This window comes from Pseudopipra pipra, chromosome 16, assembly GCF_036250125.1.
Source record: "Pseudopipra pipra isolate bDixPip1 chromosome 16, bDixPip1.hap1, whole genome shotgun sequence".
In the NCBI taxonomy this organism is placed as follows: domain Eukaryota; kingdom Metazoa; phylum Chordata; class Aves; order Passeriformes; family Pipridae; genus Pseudopipra; species Pseudopipra pipra.
In genome coordinates this window covers 5199862-5213830 of record NC_087564.1, presented here as the reverse complement: position 1 = coordinate 5213830, position 13969 = coordinate 5199862, and the positions used below count along the sequence as shown (strand labels likewise).

Here is a 13969-nt window from a genome sequence, read left to right as displayed (position 1 = left end):
TTGAATCAACATGCTGTACTTTAATCCAAAAGCTAAGAAACTGAAGGCCCCATTTGTGTGGGCAAGACATTCTTGTTCACCTTCCTCCCCCCAGCCTCACATGTATATGCTGAGGGTAGAATTCCAAACATTTAAGGAGCTGTAGCACATCATTTCACATGGTACCTTCTCACCCTCAACCTGGCTAGACAGAATAGCTTGAAAATTCCTGCAGGACAACACAGATGCAAGACCTCTGTGGAAAATTTTCAGAGGCTCAAACAAAATGCATCTTGTCTCTTCTCAGTTCAGACTGTGGCCCTAAACTAGACTGATTTAGATAGGACCAACTGGAAATTAAGGAAGAAGTTTCATAAACAAATTGCTTCAAAAAATTCATCAAAACAAAATAAATCTTGCCCAGAACACTGTTTCACAAATGTCCATAAATACAAATAATGTGGGACTGGGATGAGACTGAGAACAGTGTCCATGTTCTGAAAACTAAAAAGGAAAATGCATGACATCTGCAAATCAGCCACATGGAAAAGGTTCAGTACTTCTTTGTCAGACTCTAAAACTGAAGTCATCAATCCCAAAGAGCAAGTCACTGTGTCACTGCCATTGTCTGGCATCCAGCACATACTGTGAAGATCCACATGAAACAGATTTGTAAAACAAACACCAAAGAAGCCACGTCCAAGTGCCCAAGTCCAAGAAAACAAGTGCCAAACCCCAAACTTGCTGAAGTAAAGCAACTCTGCAATACTTTCTGAGAACACAATTCCATCAGGAAGATATTTTTCTTGTGGTGAAAAATCTTTTTTTTAATAAAACATCGAAATCGCCTTTATAATTAGATAAAGATCTTCTCTTTCCTCATGTGCCTGTCACGTTAGGTGTTCAGCCATGACCTTCCACAATTCCTGTAGGAGCAGAAAAAATACATACAGGTATTTTCTCAGATCAGTAGGTTGCAATTATGAAAGTTCAACGTTCCCACTATAAGACAAGTTTTAAGACATATCCTACATTCCCATCCACAGACAGTATCCATCTATGGATGAATACTAAATCCATCTATGTAATCCCCTAGAATGACTACCAAATTATCTTTGAAACAGAGCAGTATCATTGATTTCTTCATTCTTATAGCATGATTTAAAAAAGTAATTTGTATTTAGTGTAAGATAATTTGTGTTAAAATAATTTCGTCGGTCTGCATGACCTTCTGCAGTATTTTGATTGATAATCTCGCTCTTTTTCTTAGCCTGTATTGACAAATGCTTTCAATAATGCTGGTAAAATACAGCTGAACAAATACCCAATTTACTGAGGAATCAAGGTGTCAGAAATGCAGGTTTTATACAAACACACAACCCCTTCTCAATCTGTTGGACAGTGAGGACAAAACCAGATCACTTTATTTCTTTAGAATAAATTAATATGCACTTTATCTGCTATACAAAAGACTATTAAGCAGAGTATAACATACCCTTCACTAGGACATCCTGAATTGTGACAATATACTTTATGATAAATAAAAACATAAGCATTTTAAAAATACATGTATTTCGAAGACCAGGAGCCTTCCTCAAATAGCCAGGGAATGAGTTTACACTTTTAGGTATAAGCCAGGTTACTTTTATATGCTTGTAAAACTTTTAAACAAGTTTTGCATGAATGTTTTATGCCTGAAGATATCAGCATTAAGCAAAATAAATCAATGTCATGAAGTAATTGTGGCCCCTGTAATCTTACTACATGCACACACAGCTATAGTATGTTGACTACATTATTTCTTGGTACCCGATTTGCCATCCTTGTACAAGATTGCAAGTTCCCTGAAAAGATCTGTTAGATTGGACTATTCTAGAAGCCAGCAAGCTGTTAGCCAGCCTGCATAATATTCCTAAGAGCAGATAATTTGAAAAAAAAATGGAGAAAAAGAACCATAAGTGCTTGTGAGCTAATTGGATAACCAGAAATAGTATATTTGACATGTTTCTGAGTAACAGAAGCTAACAGCTAATCGACTTCTTCAGAGGTATCAGAAAATTATTTCCTGAACCCTGAACTGGGAAAGGAGTTACTAAAACTATGAAATGAAAGCTCTTCTACAAGCAAATAAAGGAGATATTGGTCCAATTTTCTAGTCAATCACAAAAATTTTATTTTACAAAGTAAAAGCTCCTCATCCTTTGAGGGACTGAGTGCAGTCTCAGCCACTCTACTGCTGCTGATAGAAAATCAACTCTACCCCAGCCAAAACCAGGACTTGTGTCAACCTAGTTCAGATTGTGTAAGCACAAAGGAGAACCATTTTAAACCAACAAAAAGCTAAGTGGAAATAAAAGAAAAGTAATGTTTATTCTCCTGTTCTTACTTCACGTCAAGTCAACAGCTGAATACTAATTTGAGATGATTAGCCTGACACATTACATTTATTTTCATGAATGTCACTTACCAACTGCTCAATTCGTTCATAAACAAGAAACTGGCAGAAATCAGCCTTAATGGGCTCCACAGTATATTTAATTTTTCTATCTTGAAGGTTCTCCAAATCATTCAGATTATTTCTAAAGTGACTGTAGGCTTCACATGTAACGTCCATATGTCTTAAAGTGAAGTTCAGCCTGGCAAGAGAATATTTAATTTAAAACATCTCTCCCATACGGTCATCTTAAATGGGTGTGTAACTTTGCTCAGATAAGTGGGTCTTCCCAGCATAATTAACTCCCTTCAACAGCCAAAAAATGTACACCCCCCCAATTCCTGAAAAGCTGACAAGACTTATGTTAGCATCAATACACAATAACTCTTGCATGAATCCTTCCATGGATTTTAAGGCACTTTGCCAAACAGAATCATTGTCTTGGCTTCCTGGACAAACACTTGGCACCACATCATAGGACTAGCTATTGCTACATATCTCCAGAGATTTAAGCAAAGCCTATCTGTATATTAGTTTATGAATGGACTCCAACAAATGAAAGCATTCAATGATTCCTTCAAAGAAAGCAAGGGAAATCGTTCTAGAGGCACTAAAGCTGGGAAATATATATCCTTATTCCAAGCCCCTTCATTCCACTCCATGATCTCAAAAATATATAACAAATGTTGTCAGGTATTATAGAACACATCAACCTAGCCACCTATTTATCTTTATTTGCACAGAGATTATCCCATACAAGACAAAGGCAGGACAACAAAAGTCATACTCTTGTAAAACTCAGATTCTGAACTGATAAAAATTAAGCATGCATAAAAATAAGTGCTTGTCCTGAGCCTATACTGGCATCAACAGTGAAAATTAGAAGCCAACCTTCAACTAAAACAGATGTTTCTTCCAAATAAAGAAAGCATGCAACGTTTTTAGTGCTTTTTATTTTAAGTTCTTGGTAATACTTACCTCTTTTCTAATGCCAAGTAAACTGTGCAAGAATTTCTCAAGCTGTGTGTGATTCTATGCAACGTTCTGAACAAGGCATCTGTCAGGTCGTCATCATAGAACACTACAAGAAAAAAGATTAACAGCATAAAATATGTATATTGAAGTGTATTGTTTACTTAAGCTTCAGGTATGAAACAAAAACAGGCCTTAGTCTGACTATTCTAATCAAGCAAGTCACTATTTAACTAAGTGCTGAAGTATGTTTTTATTGGCAATAACTGACCCTGTAATAGTCACTGCTGCTCTTTATGTCAAGCTTTCTTTAAGTGTTCTCTTGTATGAGTGGGAATCACTTTCAGACAACTTACAAAACTTTAACAAGATTTTTCTCAGCCTGTAAATAATCTTACTGCAGAGCTAAAGAACACAAGATATCCCAGCACATAGGACCTCATTTCTTACAAAACAACCAAACCAAAGGCATAGACTCTATGGGGAAGTGCAGCATCTGAAACTGTTTTTCACATTACGGAAAATCTTGGTCTAACCACCTATTTATCATTATTTGCACAGAATTTATCTGACACTACATAATGGTAAGACAACACAGGACTTCTGAAAGTCAAATTCACTTGCCTGTGATTATGTTGAGTAATTTATTTAGTCACGAATAATTACCACACCAAAGGAAAGTAGTTTGCAACATCTGTTCTGCCATTGTTAATACAGAAAGTAAATACAATTTTATAGGAAAGAAAAATACAGGCAGGAACACTTAAGGTAGAGCTTTGACAAATTAGGTAAGGATCTGACCTATTAGATTTTAAAAGCAAATTAGGTATGTTTAAATCATTACTCATAAGGCCCAAGTGTTTGATTGAAAAGGTCACTGTTTATATTTTCCTACCATCAGCTGCCATTATCACAGAACAGTGATCATGCAAATCAGCAATCTCTTCTTCAGACCAGCTGTAAGGAACTTCAGGATCTGTAAGAAAGAATATGGCTTTGGTGCACGTGATTAAATGTCTCAGATGCTTGAGAAAAGAAACTTCTTAACTCCTGTGGGCATCTGCTACTTCAGAGCACAGCACTGAAAGAAAACCAAACCCTCCCTCTGGTCATTCTCTGAAGTTCCCTGCAGTGCTCTGCTTTCCCTGTGGATTCCAACCCTCCCAAGGCTGACTGGCAAGCACAGAATTTCCACTTCAGAATTTACAATCAATTACTACCCTGTAGCAAGGTCACAGATTTAACTACGTTGAAGTAAGTACACCTTTAAACAAAAACCCAAATGTATCTTTGGATAAGTTTTGACTAAGTTTACTACTTCATCATGCTTTTTAAAGTTTAGACTTTGTTAAAAAGAAACTTTATTTGAAAGTCTATAAAACATAAAGCCTTTTCAACTTGCAGTATCAGATACTTCCATTAACCAGAATTTTTTTTTTTTTTGAGGTCCAAGAGAGGCTTTTGAATGTGTAAAGGATGTTTCTACTTGCTTGAATAGTTGCTCTATTTTTTTAGATGCATTACATCAAATTCAGCTTGGTGTGTACTTTCAACTAGGTGTACTTTCAACTATTTTTCCAGAGGCCTGTGTGCTGGAGGACTCACTTTATAAACGCTGGAATGAGCTTTTCTTGATGGCTCTGAAGAGAAAAAAACCCACAAAAACAGAACACCCAGCCCTATCTGAAAGGACCCATTGTAACCACCTACCAGTGCAGAATTCATCTTTCAGCCAGTCCAGTTCTTTCACTTTAACTTCCCCTCCTGTGGGTGAAGAAAGACCACATCAGTCACAAATGGCCTTTGAGAGAGTACCTGAGCAAAAGTAAACAGTCAAAACCTGTACTGAAACAAATGATGAAGATCTGTTACGAGGACATATGAAACAAGTGAAGTTGAACTTCAAATCATCTACTTTAAATCAGAACCCAACCATTAAATCAAAACCAGTCACCCACTCTCGAGAGAACAGAATGCAAGATCAGAAAGGCAACCTCTGTTCTCTTTGACACGTCTCACCCACAAAATACTTCTTCCCAGAGTTCTGCCTCTGCCATTTACACCCTGTTTATGTGGCCCCTGGCACCTGCACTTCTGTGATGCTCCCAAGGACCTCAGAGCAACTCACACTGTGACTGTGCAGGAACCACAGCTGGTCTAAAATGATGCCCAGAGAAAGGGTAAGTATTTTGCTCTTCTCAAAAGGAAGCTGTCCCACTATGGGCCACACAGAGGTATCTTGCATCTTTCTTTATGTCACTTTAAACCACACAAAAAACAAAAACACACCTGCACATGTGGATGTGCTGGGTAGGCAGTGACTGTGCTGTTTAATCCCAAAGCAGTTCACATATAGGCAATTGCACAACCACTGACTATACAGCACTTACCTCCTGGCTCTATGAGGTGTTTGTTTAATGCAACATTTTGCTCACACATGGCCAGAAGATCTTCACCAACATCTGGAAAACAGTGATAATGCAATTAAAAATAAGAATATTCGGTATGGGGTGTGTATGCCCTTGACCTCTCAGACTAATACTTGAAGTTTCTCTCAAGCTGATGAGATTAAGGACAATTCAGAGCAACTCTATCCACTGAGGATTGCTTCCCTTGTATCCTTCCCTTCCTTCTGTATTTCAGTACTAAGCTCTGAGGCACCCTTGAAGAAAGAAGTTAGTGTGTCCAGATTAAAATAGGTAGGAGAGGGATCTATCTTGAGTTCACAGCAACATATCTTGCTTTTAAACCCTTGTGCTTAAAAGCAGTGCTGCTTTCTCAAACCTTGAGAAAGTTCCTGTTATTTTTTAGTAAATAACACAACTTGACACACATTAATAAAATTATTGACTAAAACTGTACATATGAGTATGAAAGCACTGCTTCATGAAGTTCTATGAAAATATTTAACTGAAAATAACTGCCTTACCTGTGCAATAAACTCTCTTGGCAACTGTTCCCATGATAATACTTGTAATTCCAGTGCCACCTCCAAGCTCAAGCACTGAGCAACATCTGAATGTGTCCCGTTTAAACAGGATGTAATCAGCAAGAAGAAAGGCTGCACGCCAGACCTGGGGAGAAGAGCAGCAGTTAAAACTCAGTAAATTCTGAAGCACCACCCATGAACAGCAAGATAGTCCAAGGCAGAACACATACTTGTTTACCAACATCTTCTAAGGGGGTTGCCATAGTATGTTCTGTGGAAATGAAAGCAGAGCAGAAATAATTATCTCAAAACGTTGTTCGAATCAAGTTCCATAGTGGCAAGTTTGAAACTCAAGTCATGCTTCTCTTTCAAATATAGAACTCAACACCCTTCACTCTACATAATAATGGCAGATAATGCCAAACCCCAAATCTACCCAAGGAGTACTGAGTTTCCCATGGTATGCATACAACTGCCCAAATCACTTCTAGAGGAATAAAACTAAATGTAAAAATATTTGCAGTATCATAGTATTATGATTACTATCTTTTTTCACTGAACAACTACTATTCCATTTCTAAGGAAAACCTATTTTTGTTTTACACAAACATATTTACCCCATTTCTCCTTGACTATTATTTACCTATTTTAACAACATCACTGCAGGTGCATTCTCGCTCTTCATCTTCAAAAGCATCTTCTCTCCCTTTCATCAGAATTACAGGGCACACTATATCCCTCAAAAGATCCTCTGCTTCTAAATCAGAGGCCCTTCGAGGCCTTCTGACCACTTCCAAGTCTCCATCATCATCCAGCAGAGCTTCTACTCCTTCACTATTTAATTCTCTTTCCTTTTTCAGGTTACTCCTGTCCTTGTCACACAGTTCATCTCCACCTCTGTACTGGTGTTCTCTTCCTGTTTTAACTTCTTCCATGTGTTTCTCAGATGCCAAATCTTCTGTGTTCCAAAGGAGTTTGAAATATGACAGGAATACTGTAAGAACACAGTGGGGCAGGGAGGGAAAGTTAACACCAGATAAGACAGAATCTATGCACAATTTCCACACAAATGAAATTCTGGTATGTGTTTCACATATTAAAAATCTAGGTGTTAAAAAACTACACACATTACTTGAAATACAGTTCTATTTGCAACGAAGAACTATTTCTGTTATTAAGTTCTGTCAGTAGAAATAAATGAGGCACTTCCACAGTCTACTGGCTGACTCAGCATCTCTGCAGTCACCAAAGACATTTTAATCTGATTTAGTAACACTTATTTTAACAACTGGCAGAAGAGATGGTTTCTTACGTCCTCCAAAAGTTCTTCTGTTCAGACAAGTTCAAATCAAGTTGAAAGCAGAATTAATAGAAGTTAGAATTTGGGTTTTTCTGGTTAAGATCCCTGCCTTGTAAGAAACAAGAGTGTTCTAGTAAAAAGCAAGCAGATTTTTTTTTTAACTGTTTTAAAAGTCTTTAGGAATTCAAGCAACTTGAAGCCTTGAAACTGGCTCAGTATGAGAGAGCAGAAGTAAGTGCACAGGAGACACTTGAGAAAGCCAGAACACGCTGACACCTTAATAACTGCTTTAAAAGTCTTCAAGCTGATGACTTAAGCCATTGTTCTCAAAGACCAAATAATCAAAAAATATTTTGCAACAATCACCCAGTGACATCATTGTCTATTAAAATTTTAAGTTATCAGAACATGGACCTTGCGATTTTAATTAAAGGAATCTGTACTGTCTGAATACCACACACAAGGAAGAACAAACATTCCATAGTCCTTCCATCTATGTTCATTCACAACAAAAGGGAAGAAATAAAGTGCTTGCCACCACTGCTTTTGACAATTTCCCAATTTGTGAAGTTCTGTTCCAGTTTCTTTAGGAAGCACGCAAGACATTCAGGGTTGGTCTGCTGTAATCTGACCAAAGTTTCTCTCTAGGGAAGACCATTTTCTCTAGATATAATAAAATCTTCATTGCCTGTCCCAGCACGAGAGATTTTTAAACTCATCTACTGTTTGCATGATGGCCAGATTAAAGTGTTTTGGGTATTTAGCAACTTAGAGGACGCAGTCAATGAAGGAAATGCTTTTGTTCTCCATGCCCATTCTGATCCCCTGCACGTTCTATGGCATTCAAAAATTTTAAGGGAAAACTGACACAAAGGAGAAGAGCCTAAACCCCATAAACTTCCCTAAAATACAGCAGAATGGCAGTGGCAGATTGTCCTTGCATTTGTTAGAGTAAAAGCTGTCACACCACAACCCAATTCTTGTCTCCATAACAAGAGGAATTTCCCAGACCAAGCTCATTCAGAGTAGGTAGAAGATGCTGTCATTTCATTCTGTTGAAAGGTTCTTTGCATCGAACAAAATCGCAGCAAACAAATGTCAAACAGCATGAAGACACACCACAGCATTGATTGCCTGGTTTTGACCTGATCAGGGTTAAAATTATTATTCACTTCTTTGTCAGGCTTTTGACAGGCCTACTTTTATCACTTTTAACCCTGTCATGTGCCAGAACAGCTGCAAAAGTTACTCTTTTTATGTCACAACTTGGTTTGAAGAAACAATTAACACTTCTGTCACAGCAGGACTTTTCCACAGAACATTTTACCAGGAGCTTTAAGGTCACTTTCCTTGACAACTTTATAGCAACCTACAAGCTGGCAATCAGCCAGGGGCATTTGCCAACTCATTCCACTACAGCCTTGACTCTTCAATTTCTGTGTCAGTCAAAGCCATTGCTATTCTGAGTTTTCCTGTTGACAATTTTTAAAAACAAACAAACAAAAAAACCCCCCAAACAAAGCTGTTAGGCTCCCCTGCAATAGACAGTAAATGATCAATAAATCGTCACATAAAGATTTTATTAAAATTAATAAATTAATTACTGATAATTTTTACTTTACACTTAAATTACCCCAGGGATAACCCCACGTTTATATATAAGAAACATCCCAACTTTTTATCATGATTCCCAAAGTGCTATATTGACATTATAGCTCAATGGACAAATAAATAAATAAAATTAAATCTGCAAGCAAGTTAATTCCGTTACTACTTCTCAGAAAGTATTTGTTAAGATAGGCTGTCTACAAATTCTACATTGTTTTCATTTCTGGAGTTAATTTCAGGAGGAGAATCCAGCCAGCCCTCTTCTTAAGGACTCAGTAGGAGGTGATTTGGCTTATAACTGCTTAAAATACGTAATTATTAATATCAACCACTCAAAGTAGGATTGAGCCATTACAAAGACATGAGTACAGTTAAAATACAGCTCCACCAGTCTAAGCATAACCCTACCTGGCTGTCCAACTGCATTCAGTCGTACCATGAGGTGTCTTTTGTTTGGGCAGTGCAGGTGAACATCAGACAGCACAGTGTCACTCCTGAACGTGGGGTTATCCATCTCCTTCTCTGGTACATCTACCATGATGTGCTGCTGAGAGGAACAACAACACAGCCCATACAGTCCCCTGTGTAGTGCTGTCCCAGAGGGATTGGACACTCTTCTGTTAACAGGCATCCAGGAACAGCTTTACTCAGCCAGGTAACCTCACAGCATTCCTGAGGAGACCCCAGGTGAGAGGTGACCGTGCCAGCTCCATGCTCCAGTAAGACAGCAAGTTGCTCATCAGGATATTCAAGCTAAAACAAAACACAGGCAGCTTTTAGCGATCTCCTGACACCGTTTGAACGTTGCTCCAGCAGTTTTTCAGAAGATAAAAATCAGATTACACTGCCCAACAAAGCTGCAATGCTCCAGTGCTCCCTTTACTGTGCTCCAAAGAATCATCAATACATAACTCTCAGTAGTGCAGTGGCAGACACTGCATATTTTAGGAAGAACTGCTAACTTGTGCTAAAAACAACTTCCCCCCGAAAAAAGCAAATGTTACCATGAGTGCTAAATCAAGGTATTCAAAGGAAATAAGGCCTTATGTGCACAACTTCACTGGTTTAAGGGATCTATCTTAAAGGTGTTCATAGAAATCTCTGAATTTTCTTAGAAACAGGCAGTATTATCAAATGTTGTATCACAGGTTAGTCTCCCAAACTTCCCAAAAGGAGTATGTGCTCTTCCTGGAGAAAATTCAGTTCCCTTTAGAAACCCCCACTAACTGGGCAGTTAATGTCTTCCATCTTTGACACTCTTTATTCTTCCATAGAAAAAAATCCAACACCTGAAACCATCCTCGCTACCTCACATCCAAGGCTCAGCTGTCTCTATCCCACACCATGAACAAGGGAATTACCTCTTATGAATGGAAAAATACAGAGGACATTGATTTCCCTATGTTCTACAAAACCTGGCATTTTGTGAAAGGGAACGTGAACTGTAGATCTGAAAGTGAAATTTGTGTCTTTAAAAACGTTAAAAAAAAGTTTTTTAAGTTTCTAAAAAAACTTAGAAAAAGCTTAGATCACACATGCAAATCATCAAGCACTACATGAATTATTCAGTCAGCAAAGACACTTGGGTCTCACCAGCTATGAGCACCCCTAACACTCCTCAAAAACCGCTGATGCCATTTCCTATGTTGGCATTAATGCCTTGGAAGATTATGCTAAATTTTCTGTTATCTGATTGTTCTTGAACAAGATCACAGAATGGGTCAGGTTGGAAGGGACCAGAGTGGGTCATCTGGTCCAACCTCCCTGCTCCAGCAGCGTCATCCCAGAGCACACGGCACAGGTTTGCATCCAGACGATTCTGAAGTATCCACAGGGAGGGAGACTGCACGCCCTCTCTGGGTGATCCGTTTCAGTGCTCGGTCACTGCACAGGAAAGAACTTCTTCCTTATGTTCAGGGGGAATTTCCTGGGCATCAGCTCCTGCCCGATGCCTGTTGTCCTATTGCTCGGCACCACCGAGCAGAGCCTGGTCCATCCTCTGACACCTCCCTTCACATTAGATACCTCATATTAGATACCTGGTCCATCCTCTGACACCCACCCTTTAGACACTGACAAACATTCATAAGGTCGCCTCTCAGGCACCCCTTCTCCAGGCTGAAGAGGCCCCGCTCCTAAGAGAGATGCTCCTGACCCTTGACCAACTTCGCTCTCTGCTGGACACACATACACACGCTTAAAACGCTCCGAGCTTTACAGGCAGCCCCTGTACCTGCAGTTATGCAGTTCTATCAACCTCTCCAAGACCTGCTCCCCCTCCCGAGCCGCCCTTTGCCCGCGGGACTGGGCGCAGGAGCTGCCGCGGGGCTCAGACCGCAGCGCTCCCGCCGCCGGGGACGCGCCGGGCGCGGGGCTCCCGCTCCTCCGGACCGGGACCGGGCGCTACGGGGGGACAGGTCCTGCCTGTCCCGTGTCCCTCCCAGGCAGATCCCGCCTGCCCCGGCCCCACCAGCACCTCCCTCGGTCGCTGCCGGGGCAGCGGCTCCGTCCGCCCCTTCCGCTGACGCCGCTGCCCGGCGGCCCCCGCGGGCCCGGGCGGTGCCTCCCGCGATGGGGGAGTTCTTAATCTGAGAGTCACCGGCTAAACCCGGGTGAAAAAAAAAATCAGCGCCAGCTGCCTTGCGCTAAAGGTTCCGCAGGAGTGGTTTCCGGGGTTTAAAACCCACGTTTCTTATCGCGTTCTTTTATTAATTGGTTTCAGCATCTCTCGCCGTGTTGCGTTTTCCGTGTGCGATTCCGTGCAAAAACATTCCAAACGGCTTGAAAGCGAAAATGGAAAAACACTGCGGAGGCAAATAGGCGTTTCTTCCTTAGTCCAGATAATGCCAGAATTCTACTATCGCCGTAAGATTAGCTGGAGCAACAGCAGTATGTGCTCACTTGTTTTGGGGTAGTTGCTTAATTCTGCAGTTTTTAATTAGTCACGAACCAGGTGAAAGGAACAGAAGACTGAGTTAGGTGTTGAGCAGAAGCACCATAACCAGAGTGCTTTGGAATGATTTAATAACAGAAATTTGTCTAACTCGCGGAGTTAGTATCTACATTTTGGACCTTTGCTACAGATGATGCTTGTATTTTTCTTGAATAGATGCTTGTGGGGAAGAAAGACTTAAAGAGTCAGTGTTCAAAAAACCCCATGGAATGTAATGCATATTCTGTGTCTGTTTCTGGGTATCTGCTTCTCATGATCTGCATCCTTCAACAAAGGCTAAGAATTATTAAAAGAATGAAGTAATCTTTCCCTGTTTTTACAGCCAAGAGTGTTGAGTGGCAATGGAATGGAAAACGCAGCAAGCCATTCAGTTCTCTGCTTGGAGTTTCTGTAGGGAATTCTGTTGGATGAACATCTGTCAAAAAATGCTTTGGAGATTTGTTCTCCTTTTATCTGGCTCCTGTGAAAGAGCAGAACATTATTTTACTTCCCATGGTGATACACTGCCACATAAATTATTACTGCAGTCTCTCTCTGCTGGCATGTTCCCACTGCTGTAAAGTGCTAACAATCTGCAGGAAAAGCAGTTTTTATTTGTTGGAAAATCCTGCCAGTTTGCAGCAGGAGACACTTACTGGCACACGGACTTAAGTATTGCTAGAGGAGCTAAAGGGTGAATGTTTCACTGCACTACACGGGAGCTTTTGAACACAAAGGTACATTATGTGAGAAATGGAGCTGCCATAATTTCTTTTCTACATAATGCTGCTACGTAGTTTCACAATATGCATAATTATTAGGCAAAGCAGGAACATCTTGTGGCTGCGGAAGGCCATAAAGGAGCCAGTCCGGCTGCTTTACCATTGTAATGTGGGTGATAATGATAGTTGTTTAGGGAGATGCAATTTCTGTACTACACACAAGGGGGCTTTGGCAGCAAATTCCCGACATCTACCTCTTTTTTTTTTTTAAGGATGCACCTCAGCTACATTTCCTATCTTCCCCACAGCCATGTGAGCTGTCAATTTGCTTAAAGAAAGAAACTCAAGAGTATCCCTTAGTCACATCATACCACATATTAGGGGAGTTAAATTACTCCTTTCCTCATGGTTTTCCCGCAGTCCTCTCATGGCCCAAAGGGTATTGTTAGACAGTTCTTTACAGAATGTCTTCTTGAATACCAGCACTGCTGCAAGAGGCTCAGAAAAGAAAACTATACAGACAATCCTGAAAAATATATATCACAGGGAAAAATCTAATTCCTTAATATTAGATAAGAGAACAGAGCTGATTCTAAGCAGACAGGAATAACAGATGAATTAATACACCACCACATCCTTGCTCTTGTACTGTGCAGTAGGGCATCCCTGAAAGCTCATGCTATCTTTCCAGCATGTAGTGTACTGTCTCTTTGCTTGTCTTCTTTTCTAGTAGACATTATATGTCTAAAAAAAACCCCAAAACAAACAAACAAAAACAAACCCAAAAAAGCAAACAAACAAACAAAACCCCCAAAACCCAAACAAACAAACAAAAAAGTAAACCAAAAAAGAAATTGAAGGCACTCAGGAAGAAAAAATATATCAGTCCTCATAATTTTAATCCTACTGTACTGGGGCTGTTGAAAGGAGATATGCTGAAATAGTTTTCACTTCATCTTGTTAACTGGTGTACTGGTATACAAAGTATGTGAGACAAGTTGCTTAAACCATCAAGCAGCACAGAAAAATGTCAGGTAACACAGTGAATAAAATGACTGTTGGTCTACATGATAAATCAGTGAAGAATCTTCCT

The 13969-nt window shown here is 39.9% G+C and overlaps 1 protein-coding gene across 2 annotated transcripts; it reads right to left on the bottom strand.

Annotated features, from left to right (window-relative positions):
- METTL22 (methyltransferase 22, Kin17 lysine) lies at nucleotides 1-11800 on the bottom strand. 2 transcript variants are annotated; one of them, XM_064672778.1, is made up of 11 exons: nucleotides 11699-11800; nucleotides 9631-9975; nucleotides 6958-7308; nucleotides 6545-6585; nucleotides 6315-6459; nucleotides 5776-5847; nucleotides 5096-5149; nucleotides 4281-4361; nucleotides 3392-3494; nucleotides 2447-2615; nucleotides 1-905 (listed from the first exon to the last, which is right to left on the bottom strand). In XM_064672778.1, the coding sequence occupies exons 2-11, from the start codon at nucleotides 9851-9853 to the stop codon at nucleotides 870-872; spliced, it is 1275 nt and encodes a 424-aa protein (XP_064528848.1). In that variant the 5' UTR covers nucleotides 9854-9975; nucleotides 11699-11800; the 3' UTR covers nucleotides 1-869. The 2 variants fall into 2 exon arrangements, with proteins under 2 accessions (XP_064528848.1, XP_064528847.1); XM_064672777.1 differs by lacking the exon at nucleotides 11699-11800 and adding an exon at nucleotides 11456-11691.
- Nucleotides 11801-13969: the final 2169 nt, after the last annotated feature.

Coding starts and splice junctions, on each gene's coding strand:
- METTL22 (XM_064672778.1), bottom strand. CDS start 9,853: ATGCCTGTTAACAGAAGAGTGTCCAATCCCTCTGGGACAGCACTACAC. Junction 3,495..4,280: donor TGTGATAATGGCAGCTGATG/GTAGGAAAATAT, acceptor TTTTTCTTGTAG/TGTTCTATGATGACGACCTG. Junction 906..2,446: donor ATGAACGAATTGAGCAGTTG/GTAAGTGACATT, acceptor CTGCTCCTACAG/GAATTGTGGAAGGTCATGGC.